Source organism: Thalia democratica, chromosome 7, assembly GCF_965202585.1.
Source record: "Thalia democratica chromosome 7, ktThaDemo2.hap1.1, whole genome shotgun sequence".
NCBI classification, from domain to species: Eukaryota; Metazoa; Chordata; class Thaliacea; order Salpida; family Salpidae; genus Thalia; species Thalia democratica.
Genome location: NC_139171.1, coordinates 61,389,464 through 61,415,164, shown reverse-complemented (window position 1 = coordinate 61,415,164; position 25,701 = coordinate 61,389,464). Strand labels below are relative to the sequence as shown.

Genomic DNA, 25,701 nt, shown 5'->3' with positions numbered 1-25,701 from the left:
GATGTCATTGAGTTCAATGTGAATGGTTTTCGATAACCAAAAGGTTGTTTATGCACCAGGTCTTAGGACCAAATATTTTCAGTGCTTTTATTGTTCAAGAAAACCATTAATGGTTTATTGTAATAATTTATTACAAAAATTTAAATACTAAGAAAAATTAAGCTTTAAATTTATAAATACAGTACACTTGCACATTTTAATTTCTTCAAATAAGTGATACAATTATTAAATTTTGGGTTTAATGAAATGGTAATAATTATATCTTTTTTTATAAATTGTTCACTTTTGAATTAGAAAATAAAACTATAATTTATGGTGCCACTATTTTTTTTGCTTGTCCAAGCTTTATGGTAGACTATTGCATTGGTTTAAAAGCAATGCACAGAAGGTAATGGAGATAAAAAAGATTTTTTAAAGGAATAGGGAATGAAACACCTTTTTCACAATTTAGTTTTATTTTATTAAGTTTTAACCAAGCTACAAGTTGCTTTTACAGATTAAAAAAAATCAAAATAAGTAAAGCCAAACCTCTTATCCTAAACTAATAATTTTGTTAGACATTGTATTTATTGAAATGCAATGCATTATAACTAAGTAATAAATACCAACTAATACTTTTAATATTCAAAAATACTAGTTGAATTTTTTAAAAGTAAAATAGTTCTACAATTTTTTTATGGTAGAAAAATAGCAGACTTTCTCTACCTTCTATAAAGACAAACTTTTTTTGAACATCAAGCAATTGTAGTTCTAACTGCCCCTTTAAAATTAACATTAAACTAACCAAAAAACATAAAGTGAAAAACTATCTATTTATCTGAGAAAAAAAAAATCCCTTTGGTGACAAGTCATTTGGCAAACACTCACAAGGTTAAACTTTCAACACTGAAAACCACAAAGTGTGGAAAAATCATGAAGCTCAAATCCCCAAGCAAGTATTTTCTGACACTGCAACAAAAACACATCAACAATCCAATTGTGTAGTCACTAGTCAATTTTTAACTTTCAAACCTTAAGTTTCTGAGATATATTTATATATTTTACTCCCACAATTATAGTTATATATTATCTTACATATAATGTGGAAGACATATCTTTTTTAAACCAAAAAGTAATGTAGTATAAGACCATATATACTTACAGTATTATTCAGTTTTTAAAAAACTAGGTTTATGATATTTGTGTACACTAAAAGTTATATATACACTATAATTAATAAATAAAGCAGTGTATAATGTTTTTTGTTTAAAAACATCATTCACAAACTCTAAAACAACTTAAAAGGTTGGTAAGTAAAGCATTTAAGTTTTGTAGGTTAGATATTTAAATAAATAATGTTCTACAATGTAATTTAAGCATTTATCCATAACTAATAATGGCTAATAGCCAAATGGCCAATAAACATGGAAATGTGGAAAATCTAGAAGTTTTTTACATTTTGGAAGAACCCTAAAACTTTAAACAAAAGTCATTTAAAAACCTAAAGTTTCAAAAACAAGTAGTGAAAAAATCCAGAAGTTTAAAAAAAAATACTTGAAAATCTTGAGTTTTCGAATTGTTTTTAAATTATGTTTTACAATGATAATTTAATTGTTATTTGTTTTTGTGAACTTAATAGCTAAATACTTAGGGCCATAGGGGGAGGGGGTCCAACACTTTTTTTTACCAAAAATGGCTTAGGTATTTATATAAAAGCTTGGTACAAATTACAAGCCAGTTTTAATGAATTTAAAAACATCATTTAACTTCTGAGATATTTTATTATTTGTAAAAAAGTATAGATACAAACATATGAACCGCAATTTTTTTGTGGTCAATTTTCTCGGAAGTTAAAAAAAACTAAAAATCTAATACAGCAAAACTAATACAGCAAAAAATACTATTTTGTTTAAAATCTATTTCCTCTTACATTTTTAAAGCAATCTTCTTTAAATTTTCAGGAAATGTTCCTCACATTATATTACTTCTAATTTACTCATAATTTTTAATAATTGAAAAAAAAAATGACAAAAAAATGTGTTTGTTTGAAAAAAAAGGAACTTTTACTTAAAATTTTAAGTTCCAAAGTAAGTTTTTTTTTTGTTATTCTATAAGGATAAATAATGTTCTTTAAACTAAGAATGTTTAAAGAAGATTGCTTGAAAAATGTAGGAGGAAATAGATTTTAAACAAAATAGTATTTTTTGCTGTATTAGTTTTCCCTTCCCATAGGTAACATGTTATGGGGCTCACTTTGACCGGTTATATCTTAAAAACTAATTTGAATTTTTTGAGCAGTAAAAGGTAGCTTAGTAAAAACTTTACAAAACTTCTAAAAAACATGGCTTACCCACCTATGGCCTCAATGAATAATTAGTTTCTTAATAATAAATAACAAAAAAATAATCCCTTAACAGAAACAAACCTTTTATAAGCTATTTAAGGCCATAGGGGGGTTAGCCATGTTTTTTACAAGTTGATGTTATTTTATAGAGTTTTTTCTAAGCTTCAAGTTGCTTTTTACCTTTAAAAAAAGTCAAATTATTTTTTAAAATATGACAGGTCAAAGTCGGGCTCTACAATAGGTTCCCTATGGAAAGGGAAAACTAAAACAGCAAAAAAGACTATTTAATTTAAAATCTATCTCCTCCTGCATTTTTCAAGCAATTTTCTTCAAAATTTCACAGTCTAATCTTTAAAGAATAAAAAAACCTTGCTTTGGGCTTTAAAAAAGTTCAAGACTTAAAAAAAAAGACTTTTTATTTTAATTTTTGTTATAAAATTTTATTTTTATAAATTATTAAAATTCATAAGTAACATTTTTTTCTTAAGATAAAAGAAAAATTTTCTAAAAATATAAAAAAGATTGCTTAAGAATCAAAGGAGGAGATAGATTTCTAGTGATTTTTAAAATTTCTGAGAAAATTGACCCCAAAAATTTTGTGGTCCATACGTTTGTATTGGAAACTTTTTACAAAAATAAAATATCTCATAAGTTGATGGCTTTTTAAATTCTATATAAAGTGGCCTGTAGTTTGTACTTAATGCTTTCATATAAAAGCTAAAGTTAATTTTTGTATAAAAAAGTGTTGACTCCCTATGTCCTCAAAATGGTTTAATTAGAAATTTTTACTGAAGCTAAAAACTAAACAATTTAGGTTGGTATTGCTATTAACCTGTATATCTTGTAAAAAAAGTGGTACATTATATCTCAATACTGTATATTATCATCATAAAATAACAGTTATTGTTACCAACATGTATTATATACAGGGTTGCCACTTTACTTGGAATTCTGGAAAAACCTGGAATTTGACAATTTAGGCAAAAAACACCTGGAAAAACCTGGAATTTAAGAAATTTTGAAAAAAACCTGGAAAAACCTGGAATTTTGACTAAAAAACCTGGAGAAACCTGGAATTTTTAAGAACTTTAACATCTTAAGTCGTTACCAAAAATTTTTTTCTTAAAAAACACATTTTAAGTAGCTTTACAGTATCTTTTCAATATTTTTATACTATTTAGCACAGTTTCTTACTTTAAATTTAACTTTAATCTAAAAGTAGACCCAAAAATGTGTACTTTTAAAAACCTGGAAGAAATTTGAAAAACCTGAAAAAAAATTTGTAAAACAAGTGGCATCCTTGTATATACTAATGGTGTAGTATATTAACTAATGAGTAGTAAGTTATATAAATATATAAGTAAACTATAACAAGTAAAAGTTTTTAATAATCTGGTATTTCTAATTTTGATCATTTTTCTTGTTTTAAAAATTTTTTATTTATTTTATACTAATTAAAGGCAATGTTAAGATTTGTTTATAAAAAGTTTACACTATCATTGAAAAGCTCTCACACTTTCAAGTTAATCAGAATAACTCAAGCCAGTTGAACATTTTTGATTAACTCAAGCTGGCTTTTTAAAATATATGAAACATTTTGTTTTTAGTAGTTTTTAACAATTTTACATTAACAAATAATCAATTTTTTATCAAGAGCTAAATTTTTAATGTAAAGGGACAAGAAAACCTGTACTTAAAGATCTGGAATAAAGTCATAAACCTAAAAAAAAAGAAAAAACCAGTGGCCACCCTGTGGTATTTAAATTTTTTAAGCTAAAGGTACATTAGTCTCACTATTCCCTCTACAACAAAAAAGTTTTACATAGGATGTTGAATACTTTTTTTAATAACATATTTTAATAACTCAAACAATTGCTTTGTATAATTAGTTTTGGTAAAAATATATTTTAGCTATACATAAAAATTGTTTGTAATTTTTCAGTTAACTTTTGTATTCTATATTATTATTAACTAGTTTACTTAATTTTTTAAAATTTTTACTACAGTGCTTATTCACTTATCTGGACTTCACTTATCCTGACGCTCACTTATCCGGACAGTTTAAGTCAGAAAAATATTCAAAAAATTCTTTGTTAAACTCTAACATTTATGTAAGATATAAATATTTAAGCTCTAACTCTGTAAGAAATTTTAAAGTGATTTTTTAATTTCTACAATTTTTTATATTTTTATGATGTAATAATATTACTACCAAAGATTACATTCTATCTTTGTTCAAAACTAGCTTAGTTATCATTAATCTGTAAGCATGTAAAGTATAAGTGTATAAGTTTTTTATTTAATCAATTAATTTTTTTTAAATATTTTCTCTTAAAAAAATCTTTTTTCAAAATTAATAATTAGGGCAGGTGGAATTACAAATGATTAATTATACTTGCTTGACCCTCAAATAATGTATATCGTTGCAGAGGTTAGTAAGTCTGATGTTTTTCTACTTGAAAAAAATGAATTAGTTAATTTAAAATTTAATTTTTATTATTTATCACCTTATTATACATTACTCACAATTACTATATATTTGTATTTATAGTAACACTTTTATTATACATTGCATAATTTAGGGCAGTTATATTATTATATGAAAGATTGATTTTTTAGACTTATCCGGACATGTTTACAGAAAAATCTTGCCCAACGTGTCCGGATAAGTGTTTAAGCATTGTACCAATAATCTTTTTTGTAAAACGATATTGTTCTTTTAACTAAAAACAGTTTTGGTTTATTAAAGTAAGAGTTGTGTTATTTTAAACCATTGTTTCTTATTGCATTTTAACTGACCATGTTTTTTTTTGTATATTCTACTTAAAAAAAAGTTAGCTAGTTTTATGAAAATTCAAAACAATCAGTTATTGTACCAGATTTCAACAGATTTGTTAGTGTGTTTATTTTTAATTATACATTGTTTCTAATGTTAAACACTATCATTTTACTAAAATTTTAAACCTAAAACTGGTCATGTGAATTAAACTAAAAGTTTATCTAAGACTTTTTTGCTTTGGTGTCGTTTGCTATAATAATGTTTAAATTAAAACTAAAATAATATAGAAATATGTATGCCAACTGTGCCATAAAGGTCAAAATTATACACACATTATATTTATACATATCAAAAAATTTTTATTTTAAAACTAATAAAACTGCATAACTATAGAAGGGCCCCCCTTGTTTTAACTAGTTGATCTTGTTTGTAGAGTTTTATTTTACATATTAAGTACTTTCTAAACAAATTCAAAAATTTTCTATTTTTAAAAGAAAAATAGGTGAGTTCAATAGATTTGTTATGGAATGTGCAAATTAGAAAGGGGAAAAAGACCTTTCTACTAAAGTTAAAGGTTCTCCTTTATTTTTAATGTAATCTGTTTAAATCTTAATTGTAAGTGAATTACTCATATTTCATACTTTCAACATGAAGATATTTTTAATAAATAAAATATTTGAAATACAACAATGTTTTTGTCTTTTAAATTAAGTTTAAGATTGTACTTAAAAAAACCTCTATTTTAAATCTGTGATTTTGAGGTCTCTAGATAAAAAAAATAAAGGTGATACATTTTAAGTTAATTTTGAAGAGCTTGCTGCCTTATGCCCTCATTGCAAATTGTCTTATTTTAAATCTTTTTTTTGTATTATAATTGTGTGTTTTGATTGTTTTTTTTTTTGTATTTTAACTTTTTTAAAAGTTTGATTTAGTTGTAAATGTTTAATTGAGTTTTATCCTAACACTGAAAAATACTTAATATTTATAATTATTAATTGTTACTAATTATAAGTTTATAAAACTATCCATGCATAACGTGTTTTATATCATTGATAGTTTACTTCTCCCAATGATCTGTAGTTAAGCAGTGAAACTTAGTTGTACTAAATAAACCTTAAAAGAGCTAAAACTTAAACTACAAAACTTAATTTACCCAAATTTAATATTAACTTATCTAAAGCAAAACAAATCATAGCTATCTATATTTTGTGTTTGATATAATTTTACTCAAAGACAATTTATTGCAAAACTCAAATTTTCAGCAATAGATTAAACCATGAACTTAAATTTGAACGAACCAGTCAGAATAACCCAGCTGCTGGTCAAAGTTGGAGACAAGATAGACAGGAAGACGGAGTTTTTCAAGTACAGAAAGCTAAATGATGCTCTTGATAAAAGCGAGCACATTTACTCCGCCAAGCCACCGTTTGCCACATGCATTACTGAGCTGCTCTTCAAAGCTGGACAAGCCCTTACACCAGGGTTTGTTGCTTTGTGTAGAATAGTTCAATTATTTCTGAAGTACTACTTTTATTAAAGACATTTGCATTATTTTTTTTGAAATTTAATTCTATTAATAAGTATATCCCATTCACAACAAACATACCTGAACTGTTGTTCAAAGTATGGTAACTACTTATTAACAACAACAATTTAATAACCAAATGTTTAGAATTGTTATTAAAGAAATTGTATTATTTTTTTGTCAATGTATAATATAATAACAAAAAAAATAATAATGTTATGTCAACTATCCACCAAAATTGGCTATGTGTTTTGTAATTACAACAAGTGTACTTTTATAGAATCTAAAAAAACCAGTTAATGATAGAAACAAAAATGAAATAAGTACTTAAGTAGAAGATAATTAAAAAAATAACAAAATATCAATTATTACTTTTATCTAAATGTTTTTATGGAAACTAATAAGAAATGGTGACTTTCAAGTTTACCTGCATTTGAAAACTATGTTCTAAAAAACTGTATTTTTTTTTCTTTGAAAACTTTAATTTGAGTAGAAAAATAAATATGATAAAAATAATATTTTTTAGTTAAGGTTTTTCAGAATTATAAACTGACATATATAAAATTAGTTTATGTGTTCGTTCCTTTTTATAGATAATTATAATATAATCTGCAGCTAACTAAAATCTACTAATAAGTTTTAAGTTAATTTTTAAACATATTTATACTACTTTACACTATTTTAATTTAAACTTTACTCATTTATTTGGAGTAGTTGGAACATTTAATTAAAATATATTTTGTTTAAATTTCTTAGATTCTTTATTTTTTTAAAAACTATTTGATCTAGTAAGTTCTTTGTTATAAAGTCTAATTACATGCTTTTAGACATTTTAAAGTATGGTAGAAATTATATTACCTGAGTTTTTATCGATCCTTGATTTTGCTGGCAATTTATAAAATGTGTAATTACTTTATTAAAAACATCATTTAAAACTCATAATAGGAATATGATTCTGTTAATAGATATTACTTAACATCTGCTTTAGTCAATATATTGAGTTGCATTACTAAACATTAAAAAAAGTTTATCAATCCATGTTGATTCTTTTGTTTTATCTTAAGTGTATGTGATATATTTTATATATTGAATAAATATTCTAATAATTATATTATTAGAAAAATATGATTATAATATTCTTAAAATATTCTAGTATATTTTCAGTGCGAAGTTCCTTGATTTTGAGAAATGTAAACAACTATTTTTTTTTAATAACTAATATATTTTCAGTGCAAAGTTCCTTGATTTTGAAGAATGTAAACATCTCAATTTGTTTAAAGGGTTGTGTTGTAATTGCGCGGAAGATATAACAAAGTAAGTATTTTGTTGTATGTTTATGTGAATTAGTTTTATTAAATGCATATCTAAAAAGCTTAGTGTTTAAATTTATAACACTACCTACTATTTATTTTTTCTAAAATTTATTCTGCAAACAGTGTTTTGCGCAAAGAGCTCGTCAGTGCTTATAAAAAAAAATTAATTAAAACATCAATAGTAAACAAATCAATTCATTATCTGAATTATAAGTTTAGTAAATAATTTAGTAAGTAATGCTAAAATTGTGATTTATTAAACTAGAAATTTAAGAAAGTAAGTTTATTGTATACTATTGACTTTAATTGTACAAATTAGAGTTCTCAAGTTAGGTTTAAAATTTAAGAGGCGATGTAAATGTTTTGTTTTAGAGATTCCATTGTGAAACAATGTTTCACTCTACTACAGATCTTCAGTTATGATAATTTCTAATGCAAGTAGAATTTAAAATCAGAAGTAGAACACTGTTTAAAGAAAAATTTAATTACAACTAAAGAAATCAAACAGAGTAGAACATTGTTTTATTAAGAATTTTTTGAAATAAAATATTTATACCATACCCATCAATTCCTAAAATTCATATAAGTAGTTTCAATATAAGTATCCAAAATACTGTGGGGTGAAATAAAAATTCATTTACTACAAAGTTTTAAAGAGCTGGGTTTAAATTGTAACAGTTACAACTTTAAATTTAAATTTGTTTAGAATAAACAAAAGTAATTTATCTTTCAGTAAGGTAAAGTATTAATATTGTGTTAGACTTTTTTCTAGTTTTAAACAAAAACATTAAGAATTGTAGTGTACTCGTAAAATTTATAAATTTATACCGTTTTCATATAACTTCAATCAAAAAACTATTACTATTATTAATCTCCTTGGTGCTAGTTAAATAAATAATTTTTTTGTTGATAATATTACTGTATTGTACAGTTTGTATTTTAAATTTTCTTTAACTTTTAAAAAAGGAACACATAGAGGACCTGGTTATATATCATTTAAAGAAATTTTGTTTAATAATATTATATAGGAAATACAATTTAACTTTTAAAAGAAATACAAGATGTATTGAAATACATGTTGTAAAGTATGGTGTTTTTATGTTATATTTGTTTATTTACAATAGGGGAGTGCATAAAGGACCTGGTTACATTTCAATGGATCCCAGCAACCCTCATGTAGAAATTAATGCTCAAGTTTGTTTCAAATTTGTTTATTAAAATTAATCTATGATACACTGATAAAAATATTTTACATATTATTGTTATTATATTTTTTAATATATATTTAATTTTTTTTTTATTAATATATATTTCAATACAACAGGAAGGAGTGAAAATGCACTCTGATGAGATGAACTACCTGCATTCGAAAGAAAAGTTGATATTGTTGGTGGATTTGGACCAGACCATCATCCACACCAGTCAAGACCCGATCCATAATGCCATTGCTGAAGCCAGCCCGGTTAGTAAACATGTTAAATAAATTGAAGAAATTAATTCTGTGGCGATGTCACCTTTTAATGGTTTCAAGAGTTTTTTTTGTTATTTGCTTCAAGACCCAACAAAAATAAGGTATTGTACACAACATTTATGTTATTTGAGCTTTTTTTCAAGGGGATCCACTCTTCCTACCAGGGGCCCTACAAACAAACTATATATACAATAAATATTATTTAGAATATTTTGATTAATTTTTAATTCTTTAAGGAAATCCACTCGTTCAATTTACCAGGAGCACCGAATAAACAAATAATGCACATAATCATATAAATTATTATAATTAATTTCAATTATTTGTATAGGAAATCCACTCGTTCGAATTACCAGGGGCACCAAATAAGCAGATGATGAACATAATAACATAATTAAAAATATTTTGATTAATTTTTAAACTACTTTTTAGCAAATACACTCATTCAAATTACCAGGGGCTCTAAATAAGCAAGTTATGCTCATAATAAATATAATTTATTTCAATTATTTTTTATAGGAAATCCATTCATTCAAATTACCGGGAGCACCCAATAAACAGATGATGCACACTAAATTGAGGCCGAACACCGCAGAATTTCTAACGCACATGAGCAATATATTTCAGCTGATGATTGTCACTTTTGGCAACAGGTTAGAAATATTCATTTAATTAATATTAATTCTAATGTGATTTTTTTGTGTTTTTTAAGCAAAATATTTCAGCTGATGATTGTCACTTTTGGTAACAGGTGAAATGAAAATCATTGTTTTTGAAATTAGTAAAAATTATTTGATAACAAAACTATTGTCACAATGAGCTGTTACTTTTAATAACAAGTTTGACTTTTTGTTTGATCTCAATTATTTAAAACAACATATTGTGATGATATAAAAAAGTGTTAAGAACTGCATAATTCTTTGGCTCTTGTAAAAGCAGTTTGGTTCAATTCAAATCAAGTTTTTAGGAACTATTGACTAACGAACTCGGTATAACGAGGTAATAAGCAAAGCTGTTTCTACTTCAAAATCTCATGATACTTGTTTTAATCATTTTATATTAACTTACACAGTGGAAATAGCGGCGGTTGTTCTAAATAAAGTGCATTGTATATACCAACTACTTGAGTTTATATCAATTATTGTAGGAGTTACACTGATAAAACAGCAACAACAGTTATAAACGTAACACATTATAATTACTAAATACTAGAAGTTATACTAATATTCAATTACCGACTAGTTGAACTTTCTACATTATAATTATTTATTATAGGAGTTACGCTGAAAAAATAGCAACGATAGTGTAACTGTATTTTCTTTTATATACCAATATAAATTTAACTTTTATTATTAGTTAAATGCTGACTACTTGAACTTCTATTAACTTACTAAATTAAAAAAAAAAAAAAAAATTATTTTTTTACAGGAGTTACGCAGAAAAAATAGCAACGATCGTCGATCCGGACAAATCTCTGTTCGGAAATCGGATCCTGTCAAGAGACGAGTGTTTCGATAAAAATCACAAAAGTGCTAATATGCGGTAAGATTTCTTATGGTAAACATAATTTATACATTATTTATTCATTTAATTTGATGTTTTGGCTTATATAAAATAAGAATAATGGATGATGTTTTTTTTCAGAGATTAGTAACAACAAAATATGAGTTTTGTATATTTTGAGTTTTTTGACCAATGTTATTTATAGTAAAAAGTATGTGTTTTAGCCATAAGAATGAACTAGGTATTAAATACGATTCATTTAAAAAATAAATGAGTTGTGCAAGTATTTTAGTAAATAAATTTAATTTGTATACATTATTTTTTAACCACATAATTCTAAATGGAACTTCAATGCTGTGATTTATATTAATATTATTATCAATTAATTATTTTTCAGTCACATATTTCCAAATAGTAAATCGATGGTATGTATGATAATAAATAAATTTAAATGAATTAATTTTCAGTCACATATTTCCCAATGGAACATCGATGGTTTGTATGATTGATGACAGAAATGACGTGTGGAAGGGATTCGAAAATAATGTCATCAAAGTTAAAAAGTATTCATATTTCCCTGGTTAGTTTGAAAATAAAGTCATTAAAATTTAAAAATATTTTTATTTTCCTGGTTATTTTGAAAATATTATCATTTAAAGTAAAAATGTTTACATTTCCCAGTTAAGTTCAAAAATAATGTCATCAAAGTTAAAAAATATTCATATTTCCCTGGTTAGTTTATTAATAATGTCATCAAAGTTAAAAAATATTTTTATTTTCCTGGTTAATTTGAAAATATTATAGTTTAAAGTTAAAATATTTACATTTCTCAGTTAAGTTCAAAAATAATGTCATCAGAGTTAAAAAGTATTCATATTTCCCAGTTTAGTTGGAAAATAATGCCATGAAAGTTAAAAATATTCATATTTCCCTGGTTATTTTAAAAATAATGTCATCAAAGTTAAAAAATTTTCATATTTATCCTATTATGTTGTTATTTTTTAGTTTTTAAAAGTAGTTATTTATTAATGCTTTTTGATTAATTAATTTGTTACTCAATTTTTTCAGTACCAAGTTTTGTGAGTTTAAAAAATATCAAAAGTTATCACTAAAAAATAAAACATTCCATTTAGTTTCAAATTGACATTTAAAATTAACAACAAAAATCTTAAAAGATTATTACTATTTTTAAAAGTTCCTATTTCCCTACTCTTTTCTTTTGAAATGTGTATTTCAAGCTCTTAAAAAAAAAATTTTGATTAAATTTCTCATTTAGTTCATAAAGTTAGAAAAAAAAATTAAAAGAAGAAAACGTAATTCTAATTGTTTTTTAAATATTTATAAATACAATTTGTTTTTATTTCTGATCAAAAGAACTAAATTTAACAACGTACTTAAGTTTATTGAAGAGTATTTTCAATTAGGCTAAATATGAATTATTTTATATTGTATTCAATAAATTTATGCTTAAAACAAAAAAAAAAAGGCAAATTCTTAAAACTCTGAACTGCTTTACAAAATAAAGTTTACCTTTTTTTTGAATTTATTTTATTTCTTACATACTTAAAAAAAGTATAATTATTAACTTCTCTACAAATTTTAAACTAGTTATTTTAATGAAAAATAGTAATTTTTTGTAGGTTCCGGAGACATAAATGATCCAGATAAAATTCTCAAGCAGAAGGTAGTTGGTTTTTTTGTTTAAATATTTTAATTGTACTTCAAATAAAATGTTTGAAAAAAAGTATTAATCATTTGAACTACCAATAGTCTTGTTGTTTAATTAGTCACTTTTAATGATAAAAACTTTTTTTTTTGAATAAATAAAAATTTTTTTGTTGCTAACGTTGTATTTAAATGATATTTATTTTAAACAAATAAATATGTAATGTTATTTATTTTAGGAAACTAAAGGTAAGAAAAGGAAGTTAGATGACAGCACCGATGAAGCAACATCTCCTAAACTCTCAAAAAATGGTTTATTTTTAACAACATATATTTTACATAGAAAATACAATGAAAACTATTGAATTTTTACATTTTAAGGGACAAGCATGAAAAAATTTATGCTTGTTTTGTTCTATATTTAAAAATTGATTTTTCTGCATGTTAGTTTATTTTTTTTAATGACTGATCAATTTTATACTTGTTTACAACTTTAGCCTGTCTTAAAATTTATATTGGATGATAGCAGATTTTAGATTTAGTTTGACAAAAACTTAAAATATAGAAAACATTAGTTTTTAATTTAAGTGTTTTAGTATTACATTTTCTTACTAAGTATTTCGTTTACTCTTGTATATGCTAGAAAAGATATAACAAAAAAAATTCTCACTCTAATTTTAATGTGTGTAAGTAGGTTAACTCAATTTTAAGCATTTGTAACAATGCTTGTCATTCTAAATCTTTTCTTATTTCACCAGTTTATTTTTTTATTCTCTATAAATTTATATTATAAAATTTTTCAAGCCTATTTTAATTAAGCTTCATCAAAAAAAAAAAGCTAATTTAATTATACGCTCTAATCAAATAATATTAATGTAACGAACAAAATGATTAGTAGGGCTTTTTAAAACATTGAGTTATTTATGGTAAAAACATGACTCAGATAAATTTTCTTTAAAAATATCGATTTATTTAAACTGAATATTAAAATATATTTTACTAAAATTCTGAATTATATTTAAAATTGTCAAAATGATGCATTAGTCCTGTGCTTTACTTCTGACGAAAGGCTTTTAATTTAATTTTAAAATAGAGTTTCGTGCTGCTAACACATTTTATTTTATAAACTTAAAATGCATGCGCTTTTTAACGGCATGACAAGCATATGCAATTTTATTGAAAAGTAGTATTTCCGATAAAAACAGTTCAATGAATATTCAAAACTAATGTTTATATTGTAACTTGATTTTTTTTTCAAGTTTAAGTTAAATAAAAACAAAAATATTATGCTAACTAGCACAGATTTGAAAATACTGGTTGATATATTTTACTTTGCACACACTTTATGTTTAATTTTATAACTTTTTTTGCACAGTATTATTATATGTTTTGCACAATTTAATTTATATAGATGAATGCGAAGTCACTTCTACAACAAACGTTGATGGAGACAAAAAAGACACGGATAAAAACAGTGACGTAAATAATAAAAGTGATGACGTAACAAAGAAAAATGATTCTTGCAAAAATAAAAAAGAAGAAACTAAAGGTATCACAAAAAGTTATCCTTATGAGTGTGTCAGATTTTTCTGATGGTTTAAAAAAGTTGAAAAATAATATTAGTTTTGTTATTTTGTAGCTACATGTACAATTATTTTATTTGCAATGCACACACCACAGTTTATTTGAAAAATTATTTTCATTTACAGAAACAAAAGCCCAAATATGCTTAAAAAAAATATTTTGATAAGCAATTATTAGAATGATTGTTCACGAAAACTATTTGTCTAATGGTTTGTGTACCAAAAAGACCAATCTAAATTTATTTTTTAAAAGTAAAATAAATAATAATGATGTTATTAGTGTTTTTATGGTAACAAAAATATAATAATGTAACTTGTTTTAAATCAAACAATTTAAAGTTCTCGACTTAAATGTCTTTAAGGAGATTTATATCCAATATTTATTTCAACAGTTTATTACAATCAAAACAATGTTTCACTCCTATACTTGCAAAATATCTAAACAAATGGGTAACAAAAATATCTAAACACATTGGGTCGAACTTTAAGATATGTTAAAATTGAGTAAATAAAAAATATAATTTTGTTACACATCAGTTCAATTTGACAACGACAGTAACCTAAATATGTTTGGTTTAGTTTTGAAAAATAATAAAATATATAAATGCTATATATAAAAACAACTATACTTCAAAAAAATCTGCTTAGTTCTTATTTTATTCTCATATTGTTTGGAGTACTTTCATATTCTTCTTCAGCAAAATAGTTAACATACCTAAGGACGATTTGAGAGTTTTATTAAATATTATAATACTGTTACTGTAGAATATATAAATAAACAAAATCTTTATTTCCAAACAGTTCCAGTTGATAATGACAATTATTTAAACATATTCGGTAGAATTTTGGATAATAAATAATTAATATATAATTTTTTTCTATTCAGTACCTCACGACAACTATTTAAACATATTGGGTTGAATTTAAGATAATTTAAATGTATAATATTATTTTCAAACAGTTCCAACTGACAACGACACCTACCTCAACATATTGGGTGGAATTTTGAACAAGGTCCATGAAGAATATTACAAGGCTTACAAGAAATGCAAAAATAAAAACAAAAAAATCATGCCTCAAGTCTCCGAAATAATTCCTTTTCTCAGAAAAAAAGTTTAATTTTGTTTATTATTGTTTAGTATTGAGTCAAGTTAAGTTTAAGAGTTTAAAAATTAGTTCTTGTTGAAGAGATAGTTATATAAATATTTAGTCACACAGTTTTTGTTTATGTAATGATAAAATAGAGTTTTCAAAACTTTTGTTGTAATAAAGAAACATTTGTATATAACAAATATCCAAAGTATTTCAATTTAATGATACACAAATAGTTTTAGAAATATACTATAATAGTATGTTATAAATAAAAAACGTATAATTAATAGAGTAAACTGTTTAAAATTATTTTTTTATATCATTTACTATATAACGTAGTTTAAATTAGTATCGTCATAAATTATTTATCTCTATAAAATAACAGGCTCATCTACTATAGTAATAAATTCAATTTAAATTATATATTCCACAACAAGTTACTATAACGACTTCTGTATCGATTTTTTAGAGTAAAACAAAGAATTTCCAGAAATAAAATTATTGTTTTTCCAATTTTTAGTTATAATTGAATTGTGAAATATTAATATTTTTTAAGTTCAGACATGACTAATTGCATTGTAGCTTTTTCTGGAATAGTTTTAATAACTACAAAATCGAAGTACATACTAATAATAATGATAATAATAATGAAAAAGTAATTATTTTACTGAATTGATAGATTTGCAAAAGTATTATTTTTGTGTTACCAAATATGCAAAATAACAAAAAAAAAAAAAAAAACTAGATAAACGAACAATTATTATTCTGTAGATATTAGAAAATTGTAATCTTGCTTTCACTGGAATTGTACTAAATAAGTTATTTGCTAATAATTTAGTATACTATAAACAATAATTATTACAGACACTTGAGAATTGCAATCTTGCATTCACTGGAGTTGTACCAAATAAATGGGATGTAAATACGAAGGGAGAACATCCAAGTCATGCTATTGCTAAGTTGATGGGAGCTAGTATTCATGAGAAAGTTAGTTTGATTATTTTATTTAAAATTTATTATATTTTAAACCGTAACATCTAAGTTATATTATTGCTAAATTCATGGTAGCTAATATTCATGAGAAGGTTTGTTTATTTATTATCTATAATAGTTATACTGTTATTAGTTTTTTTTTTTTTGAATTGTTACACCCAAGTTATGTAATTTAACTAGAGAGTTTAGAACAAATAAATAAGACACAGTAATCTATCCACTAATAGGAGATTGATAATTAATAATTTATTATTTTTGAGAATAAACAATTACTCAGTTTCACCGCAGAGCGGATTTTCAAATTGTAAATCTGTGGTAAAATAATAATATTAAAAATGACAAATATTTGAAAATTGGTTTGAGTTAAGCTGATATAAAATGTAATTGCTTAATTGACTGGCGCAAATATACATGAAAAAATTTGTTTATTTATTTAATATAGTTAATTGTATTATTGAATTATTTTATTAAATTTGTAACACCTGAGTTGTTGCTAAACTAATGGGAGCTAATGTTTATGAAAAAATTTGTTTATTTATAATTTATAATATGAATTTGTTTCGTTGGTAATCTTTTATTATATTTAAATCCCGTTTAGTTGCTTATTTAGTTGGTGGTAACATTTATTAAGTTTCATTTTGATTGCAATATTTTAGTATACATATTGACAATTCTTTGTTATATTCTAGTTTTATTCTCATATAATTGCCAAATTAGTTGAATTTAATAACAAGCATGACAGTGATCGTTTGCTTACTGTTAAACATAAACTTAAAGTTAATAAACAAACATATGCAAAAAAATAGTATATTTAAATATTACAAAAAGTGTTTAATAATCCCACAAGTAACGAAAAAACCACTCATTTACTGTTACTATTCAACATGAAAATAGATTTAATCAAAGATAGATTTAACTTATAAAGTGTTTATTATTTTTCAGGTAACAAAACAAACGACCCGTTTAATTTTAAGGTGTGAATGTTAATCCAGTATTATATCTGCAAATATATATTAAAACATAATAACTAATATAATAATTTAATAAACAGGTAACAAAAGAAACCACCCATTTAATTTGTGGTGTCAATGCAAATCCAGGCACTGTGAAGCACAAAGACGCCAAAAAGTTGAAAATCCAAATTGTCACTGAAAAGTGGTTGTGGAAATGCAATGAAACGTTTGTTGTTAATATATTTTAAATAATTATTACCTATGATAATTATAAATTTAAGTTTAATAACTAACATTAAAATAATTTTTTTGTCAGGTTTATGTCTGTTTCATATTCAAAATATTTAAGTTAAAAATTAATTAAAGAGTTAGTTTTAACTGGCTGTAGAAATGTAATGAAACATTGGTTTTGTTATTTTAATTAATTAAAATAGTACCAAATCTGTCTAACTTGGAAACGGGTCAAAATTGCGGACAAAATTAAACGAAGACAATTTTGCACGGAGGGTCTTTTTTGCACAAGAGTAAAAAAAAAACAGAAAAAAACTAAAAGATAAGTTGTTTGAAAAAAAAAGTTACTGACTAAGGGTAACGATTAGGGGTAACAGTGATAGTAAAACAAAAAAAAAAAAAAAAAAAACTATTTAATAAAAAATAAAAATAAAATAATTAGCCCGTGCAAAAATTTCCCTTGTGCAAAAGTGTCTTTGTGCAATTTAGTCCCCTTGTGCAAAAGTATCTTCGTGCAATTTTGTCTGCTTGCGCATATTTGACACCTACCCCTCTAACTTAATATGTGTTTATTGTGTTTTTGAATGTTTGACACATTAAATTTAGGAAAAAAAAGTTAATTAGAAATGCCTCTGAAAATGTGATTAAACGTTAAATGTTATTGCTATTTTTTGTTTTAAATTTTATTAAAATTTCTAAATTGAATGAAACGTTAGTTAAGTTAGTATTATCAATTATTAAATTAACTACAATTAATTAATTCTTAAATGAAATATTATTCCTAAGTTTGTTGTGAATCAAATGGAAAGCTAGTTTAGTTGTCAACAAAATGATTTATTGTTACTTAAATACTAATTTTTATTCAAATATTTATTTAAGTTAAGTTGTAGTATGCACAACTAGATTTTTTTAATCATAAAATAATGCAATTTACTTTTTTCTAAAAAAAAACACAAGCTAAAAACTATTTTTCTCGCTGATTTTGCTTATTTTGCTTTTTTCTGCCAAATTAATACTCTACAGTTGAGATTAATCAACTTTTAAGAGATGGCTTTTATTCTTTAATTTTGTAGTTATTTGTGTTAACTTAATAAGCAGCATTGTTATGTGCAGTTTAGTATTTTATTTAACCTGAAGAGGTCGCAATTTTTTGTCACTGAAACCCAGTTGTGAATAAAATATTTAGCTTGCACATCTTTATTCTTTAAGTTTAAAATAGTTATTTCAATCTTAAATCAGCATAAAATACCTTGGAAAAATATTTTTTAATTTTAACCACCAGGTGGCAGAAAGAACCAGAAAACAATTTTAAGGTGAAGAAATTGAAACCGAAAGAAATTAAGTCACAAGACGAGGACTCCACAGACAATGATAAAGGTTTTATTAATATATATAAAATTCTATAAACTTAATTAGACGCTATTTTTAAATATTGAATAATAAACATTTATAAAATAATTTTTAATGATTTCTAAGTTCATATTGGTCTGTTTGCACAAAGTATTTAAGGTGAAAATACAGTAATATGAGTTTATTTTAATATAAACCGGCTCAAATAAGTACTGCTCATATTTGATTGGTTAAATTTAACAAAAGGGTTGATCATGCCAATTCGATCATCAGACCACAAGTTTCGGTAGACTGAGACCGAAACTTGTGGTCTGATGATCGAATTGGCATGATCAACCCTTTTGTTAAATTTGAGCTTGTCTCACGGCAAACGAAAGTCCGGACTTGTTCTGCAGACTTTCGCCGATTTTGTTGATTGATTGGTTAAAGATAGAATACTAATTGTTTATATTTAAATGAACTATCAAGTTTTAATTAGTTATAAAAAGTACTTTCTGAAACACGTTTGGGTGAAATGGGTCAGGGGGTGGTTTTTTGAGTTAGTTTTCTATTTATCTTTTCAAAGGTTGTATATGTTTAAAATTTTAGTAAATAGGAATGTGGGTTTAAATGTCAGTACCGTGTTGCTGTAATGTTACTGTTTCTCTTTAGCGTAAAAATTGGATAGAAATTTCCAAAACAGGTCATATTTTTTGTGATCCGTGATTTTTTTTCACACAAACAAAATAAACTTACAGCGAAAGAGAAGAAGCAAGAAGAAGAGAAAAAGTCGGATAACGAAGGCAGAATGTTGGATAAATTTTTGGCTGACAAACAAGGTATGGCAGCTATGATGGCGGAAATAGACGTTAGTTTCAAAAAAGATTGTTAAATAAGTTTAGATTAATTTTAAAGAAATAATGTTTGGGAGTAAAAAAAGCTTGTTTGTTCTTTTTTAGACGTAAGTTTGGTAAAAAGTAATTCTTTCTCAAATTGTTGATGATTGTTGTGTTAGTGAGTGAAAAATAATTGTTTTTATTTTCATAGCTTTTATATCACTTATCTCAGCTTAGATCAACATTTGTTTAGAGGTCAGTGATCCTTAACCCAGGGTAAATTTACCCCTGGGGGTGTATTCTGTTGTTTTAGGGGGGTAAATTTGTCTTTATTACAAGTTATGTAAATGTTAGTTTAAAAACTTTTTTTCTTGTTTACCCCTTTTTGGCCTTTTTGGAAGGTTATGACTAAATATACCCTCAAAATACAAAATAGTGTATAATTTTGAGAAAAAAAAAGAATCATTGGAACTTAAAGCTCATCAAATATAAAAAAATCGTAATATATAAAGAGTTTATTAAACTTCAAAAAAAAGCAGTTAAATACTGAATTTTAAATAAAAAATACCATGTATACATATTTAGTTACACAGTTTGTGATAAAGAAAAATTCTCTTTAAAGCAAGGGAATTTAGCTCCAGGGGTAAATTTAACCGAGGTTAAGAACCGCTGGTTTAAAAGGTTGTAGACATAACTTCTACTGGTTTTAATTTATATAAGAATAACCGCAATTTATTGACGACCAAATTAACAATTATCAAAATCGCTTGTGTTAAATTCAAATTAAAATTTATTTGATTTGTTTTTGTGTTACTTTCAGGGTAAACATTCGTCTTAAAATAACAGACAAGATTTATTTTAAAGTTCTTAAATAAGTCCACGACACAGTCAGTTTTTTATTTGTGATTTTTCTACATCATCAACAGATAGAAAAATTCTAAAGATAGTTTTTTAAAATCTACAAACTTTTTGCATATCGCACAAGTTAAAAACGTTTTCAGATTTATAATCCGTCGTCAGTAAACTTTTAATAAACTATTATTAAAACAACATCAATGTCTGGTATTAATTTGCTATTGAAATTTACTATAAAAAACTAACCTAATAAACTGTAGGCATTAAACTAGCCTTTATTAAAAATCAACATTTTTTGTGCTTGTCAAATCAACATATTTTATTTTGTTTTAACAACGATCCGCAAAGTACTTGCTTTGTTTAAAATTTACACACGTTGTATTATTGTACCATTTACACACTTCATATAGTAAAAAAAAGAATACTGAAAAAATAGAAGTCAGAATTTTAAAAAATTAATAACACATCTAATAAATTATTGTCAATACATATTCTGACAAAGTTGTTTAGTTAAGATCTTTGTTATTAGCAAAAAAATATTTTTTGATATTGTTATATTGAGCTGTTATATTAAAAATTAATTTTGAATTGATCATTCTTCTCATAATTAAGTCTAGAAGTTTTGTTGTGATCTATAAAGTAAAAAGTACACAGTCACACAAATCCACTATATTTTTACCAAAAATTTCACTCCAGGGACTCTCGGACGATTCCTCAAACTCCTCATCTGAAGAAGGGGAGGATTTCGAGGAGGAAACGGAGGAGGAGAGGAAGCAGAGGATGATGCTGGCGATGCCGCCGGAGATGAGGGCTCAGTACGAGGAAGACAGCGAGAGCAGTGGGGAGGAGTTCGGGAGCAACATTCTGGGCGGGAAGGAGAAATTCATTAGAGAGTTGGTTGTTTTGTAAACATATTGGGTGGGAAGGAGAAATTCATAAGAGAGTTGGTTGTTTTGTAAACATATTGGGCGGGAAGGAGAAATTCATTAGAGAGTTGGTTGTTTTGTAAATATTTTGGGCGGGAAGGAGAAATTCATAAGAGAGTTGGTTGTTTTGTAAATATTTTGGGCGGGAAGGAGAAATTCATAAGAGAGTTGGTTGTTTTGTAAACATATGGGGCGGGAAGGAGAAATTCATAAGAGAGTTGGTTGTTTTGTAAATATTTTGGGCGGGAAGGAGAAATTCATAAGAGAGTTGGTTGTTTTGTAAATATATTGGGGCAGGAAGGAGAAATTCATAAGGGAGTTGGTTGTTTTGTAAACATATTGGGTGGGAAGGAGAAATTCATAAGAGAGTTGGTTGTTTTGTAAACATATTGGGTGGGAAGGAGAAATTTATAAGAGAGTTGGTTGTTTTGTAAATATTTGGGGCGGGAAGGAGAAATTCATAAGAGAGTCGGTTGTTTTGTAAACATCTTGGGTGGGAAGGAGAAATTCATAAGAGAGTTGGTTGTTTTGTAAACATATTGGGTGGGAAGGAGAAATTTATAAGAGAGTTGGTTGTTTTGTAAACATTTGGGGCGGGAAGGAGAAATTCATAAGAGAGTTGGTTGTTTTGTAAATATTTGGGGCGGGAAGGAGAAATTCATAAGAGAGTTGGTTGTTTTGTAAATATTTGGGGCGGGAAGGAGAAATTTATAAGAGAGTTGGTTGTTTTGTAAATATTTGGGGCGGGAAGGAGAAATTCATAAGAGAGTCGGTTGTTTTGTAAACATCTTGGGTGGGAAGGAGAAATTCATAAGAGAGTTGGTTGTTTTGTGAATATTTGGGGCGGGAAGGAGAAATTCATAAGAGAGTTGGTTGTTTTGTAAACATATTGGGTGGGAAGGAGAAATTCATAAGAGAGTTGGTTGTTTTGTAAATATTTTGGGCGGGAAGGAGAAATTCATAAGAGAGTTGGTTGTTTTGTAAATATTTGGGGCGGGAAGGAGAAATTCATAAGAGAGTTGGTTGTTTTGTAAACATATTGGGTGGGAAGGTGAAATTCATAAGAGAGTTGGTTGTTTTGTAAACATATTGGGTGGGAAGGAGAAATTCATAAGAGAGTTGGTTGTTTTGTAAATATTTGGGGCGGGAAGGAGAAATTCATAAGAGAGTTGGTTGTTTTGTAAATATTTGGGGCGGGAAGGAGAAATTTATAAGAGAGTTGGTTGTTTTGTAAATATTTGGGGCGGGAAGGAGAAATTCATAAGAGAGTCGGTTGTTTTGTAAACATCTTGGGTGGGAAGGAGAAATTCATAAGAGAGTTGGTTGTTTTGTAAACATATTGGGTGGGAAGGTGAAATTCATAAGAGAGTTGGTTGTTTTGTAAACATATTGGGTGGGAAGGAGAAATTTATAAGAGAGTTGGTTGTTTTGTAAATATTTTGGGCGGGAAGGAGAAATTCATAAGAGAGTTGGTTGTTTTGTAAACATATTGGGTGGGAAGGTGAAATTCATAAGAGAGTTGGTTGTTTTGTAAACATATTGGGTGGGAAGGAGAAATTCATAAGAGAGTTGGTTGTTTTGTAAACATATTGGGTGGGAAGGAGAAATTCATAAGAGAGTTGGTTGTTTTGTAAACATTTGGGGCGGGAAGGAGAAATTCATAAGAGAGTTGGTTGTTTTGTGAATATTTGGGGCGGGAAGGAGAAATTCATAAGAGAGTTGGTTGTTTTGTGAATATTTGGGGCGGGAAGGAGAAATTCATAAGAGAGTTGGTTGTTTTGTGAATATTTGGGGCGGGAAGGAGAAATTCATAAGAGAGTTGGTTGTTTTGTGAATATTTGGGGCGGGAAGGAGAAATTCATAAGAGAGTTGGTTGTTTTGTAAACATATTGGGCGGGAAGGAGAAATTCATAAGAGAGTCGGTTGTTTTGTAAATATTTTGGGGCGGGAAGGAGAAATTCATAAGAGAGTCGGTTGTTTTGTAAATATTTTGGGGCGGGAAGGAGAAATTCATAAGAGAGTCGGTTATTTTCGTGAATATCAGGGTTTGTATAACAGATTTGCCAAAAAACCTGGAATTTGAGAAATTTTGACAAAAACCTGGAATTTTGAATAAAAATCTCTAGAAAACCTGAAATTTTGAACAAAAATCTCTAGAAAACCTGGAATTTTGAACAAAAATCACTAGAAAACCTGGAATTTTGAACAAAAATTAATGAAAATCCTGGAATTTTGAATAAAAACCACTGAAAAACCTGGAATTTTGAACAAAAATAATTTAAAAACCTGAATTTTTTTGAACCAAAACCACTAAAAAACATGGAATTTTGAACAAAAATCTCTGAAAAACCTGGAATATTGAACAAAAATAATTCTAAAACTTAAACAAAAATAATTTAAAAACCTGAATTTCGAACCAAAACCACTAAAAAACCTAGAATTTTGGACAAAAATCACTAAAAAACCTGAAATTTTGAATAAAAATCTCTAGAAAACCTGGAATTTTGAACAAAAATAACTGAAAAACTTGAAATTTTGAACAAAAATCACTGAATAACCTGGAATTTTGAACTAATATCAATAAAAACATTTGAACAATTTTTACATTGTTATGTCGTGGTGAACACTCGATAAATTTATCTAAAAAGCGAATGTTGTAGAGTGTTTTGCGCAGATATTTGTGACGTGCTTCTAGTATTAAAAAAACAAACTTGTTTTGTAAATGTTTAAGCGACGCGCGTAAAAAAGTTGGTTTCGACAGGTGGTTATTGTCATTTTATCATATAAACTTAGTTGCTTGTCATTTTAATTGCGGGGTTGGCCATTTTTTGATTGTTAACTTAAATTTGATATACAGGGAGAGTGAAAAAATGGATTAGAAAGCTTGTTTATTGTAAAAAAGATAATAAGTATTTAGATTAACATTGATAGAAAATTTAATATACTTATTGGTTTCAAAGTACAGTTTAAAGTTTTAATTCAAACCATATAACTTATTGAAGAACTTAGTTAGTTTTGTTGTAATTATATTTATATCTCATAGTTAAGCATTGTAAATTATATCGTATAAAAACAATTTGCAGCCAGATGAAATAAAATTAAAAATTTTTCTATCTCAACATTTAATAAAAAACTTTAATTAATTGCAGCCAGCACAAGAGGCGCTTGGTGAGCGGGTCGAGCTTGCCTGGAATCCCCAAAAAACCCAAAAAGCGACCTGAAATCAGGAGTGTCCAACCCGAAAACGAGGAGTCGGATCAGGAGGAACAGGAGGATTACGGTGATGAGAAAATAATTTCGAGTTCAGGTTCGAACATGTCGGTTGATCAAGATTCATCATCGAGCGGTGAAGACAGTCTGGATGAAGATATGAAGAACATATTGGGAGAATTTTGTTGAAAAAATAAAAATTCTGTGTTTGGTTGCAGTGTGTTTCTCCTTGGCTGATCTAAAGGAGAATTTTGTTGAAACGATTAAATTTCGTTGATAAAGTTAAATAAAATTGTATTAAGGTTAAAGTTCAATTGTATTAATTTAATTTAGTTTCTAGCCTTTTGCAACTTTTTGCCTTGGCGATCTTAGAACAGAATATTTCAACTAGTTAAGAATTTTATTTTGGCTGATGTTGGTAAAATTACATTTGCTTTTTTAGGTCATGGTGGTAAATATTATTAAATAATTTTGTTTACTTCTAGGTAGGTGACATAAAATATTTTTTCTGTTAAATTTAAACTTGGTGCTGTTCAACTAGAGGTTTATAATTTTCCAGCCATTTTATTATATTTTTTTATAGCTAGGTTTTTGTGCAAACTCTTAATTTGTGTAGAACATATTACTTCTAAACGCCTTAAAAATTCTAAAACTTAATCCTTTAACATTTAAAAGTTTTTTTTTTATTTGTTAGTATAAAACAAAGCGTATTAATTTCTCCACACATTCTCATTTAAATATATTTGTTTATAACTTTAAGATTTAAACAGTCTAGTGAAGACAGTCTGGATGAAGACATGAAGAATATATTGGGAGAATTTTGTTGATAAAAATTCAAATTCTGTGTTTGGTTGCAGTGGTTTTCTCCTTGGCTTACTTGGAGGAGAATTTTGTTGAAATGATTAAATTTCGTTGATAAAGTTCAATTGTATTAAGGTTAACATAAATTGTATCAATTTAGTTTCTAGCCTTTTGCAACTTTTTGCCTTGGCGATCTTAGAACAGAATATTAAAACTAGTTGAAAAATTTAATTTGGCTGTTGTTGGTAAAAATAACATTTAGTTTTTTAGGACATGGTGGTAAATGTTAAAAAAATAACTTTGTTTAATTCTA

At 26.1% G+C, this 25,701-nt stretch overlaps 1 protein-coding gene across 1 annotated transcript; it reads left to right on the top strand.

Moving 5' to 3' along the window:
• Positions 1–6,378: 6,378 nt before the first annotated feature.
• LOC145841682 (RNA polymerase II subunit A C-terminal domain phosphatase-like) lies at positions 6,379–25,290 on the top strand. The gene is made up of 17 exons (XM_082949033.1): positions 6,379–6,584; positions 7,858–7,941; positions 9,065–9,134; positions 9,265–9,402; positions 9,931–10,064; positions 10,840–10,953; positions 11,382–11,494; positions 12,555–12,598; positions 12,819–12,891; positions 13,991–14,128; positions 15,124–15,275; positions 16,119–16,241; positions 17,299–17,426; positions 18,714–18,808; positions 19,519–19,628; positions 21,148–21,344; positions 24,527–25,290. The coding sequence occupies exons 1-17, from the start codon at positions 6,379–6,381 to the stop codon at positions 24,774–24,776; spliced, it is 2,169 nt and encodes a 722-aa protein (XP_082805159.1). The 3' UTR covers positions 24,777–25,290.
• The last annotated feature ends 411 nt before the right edge of the window (positions 25,291–25,701 follow it).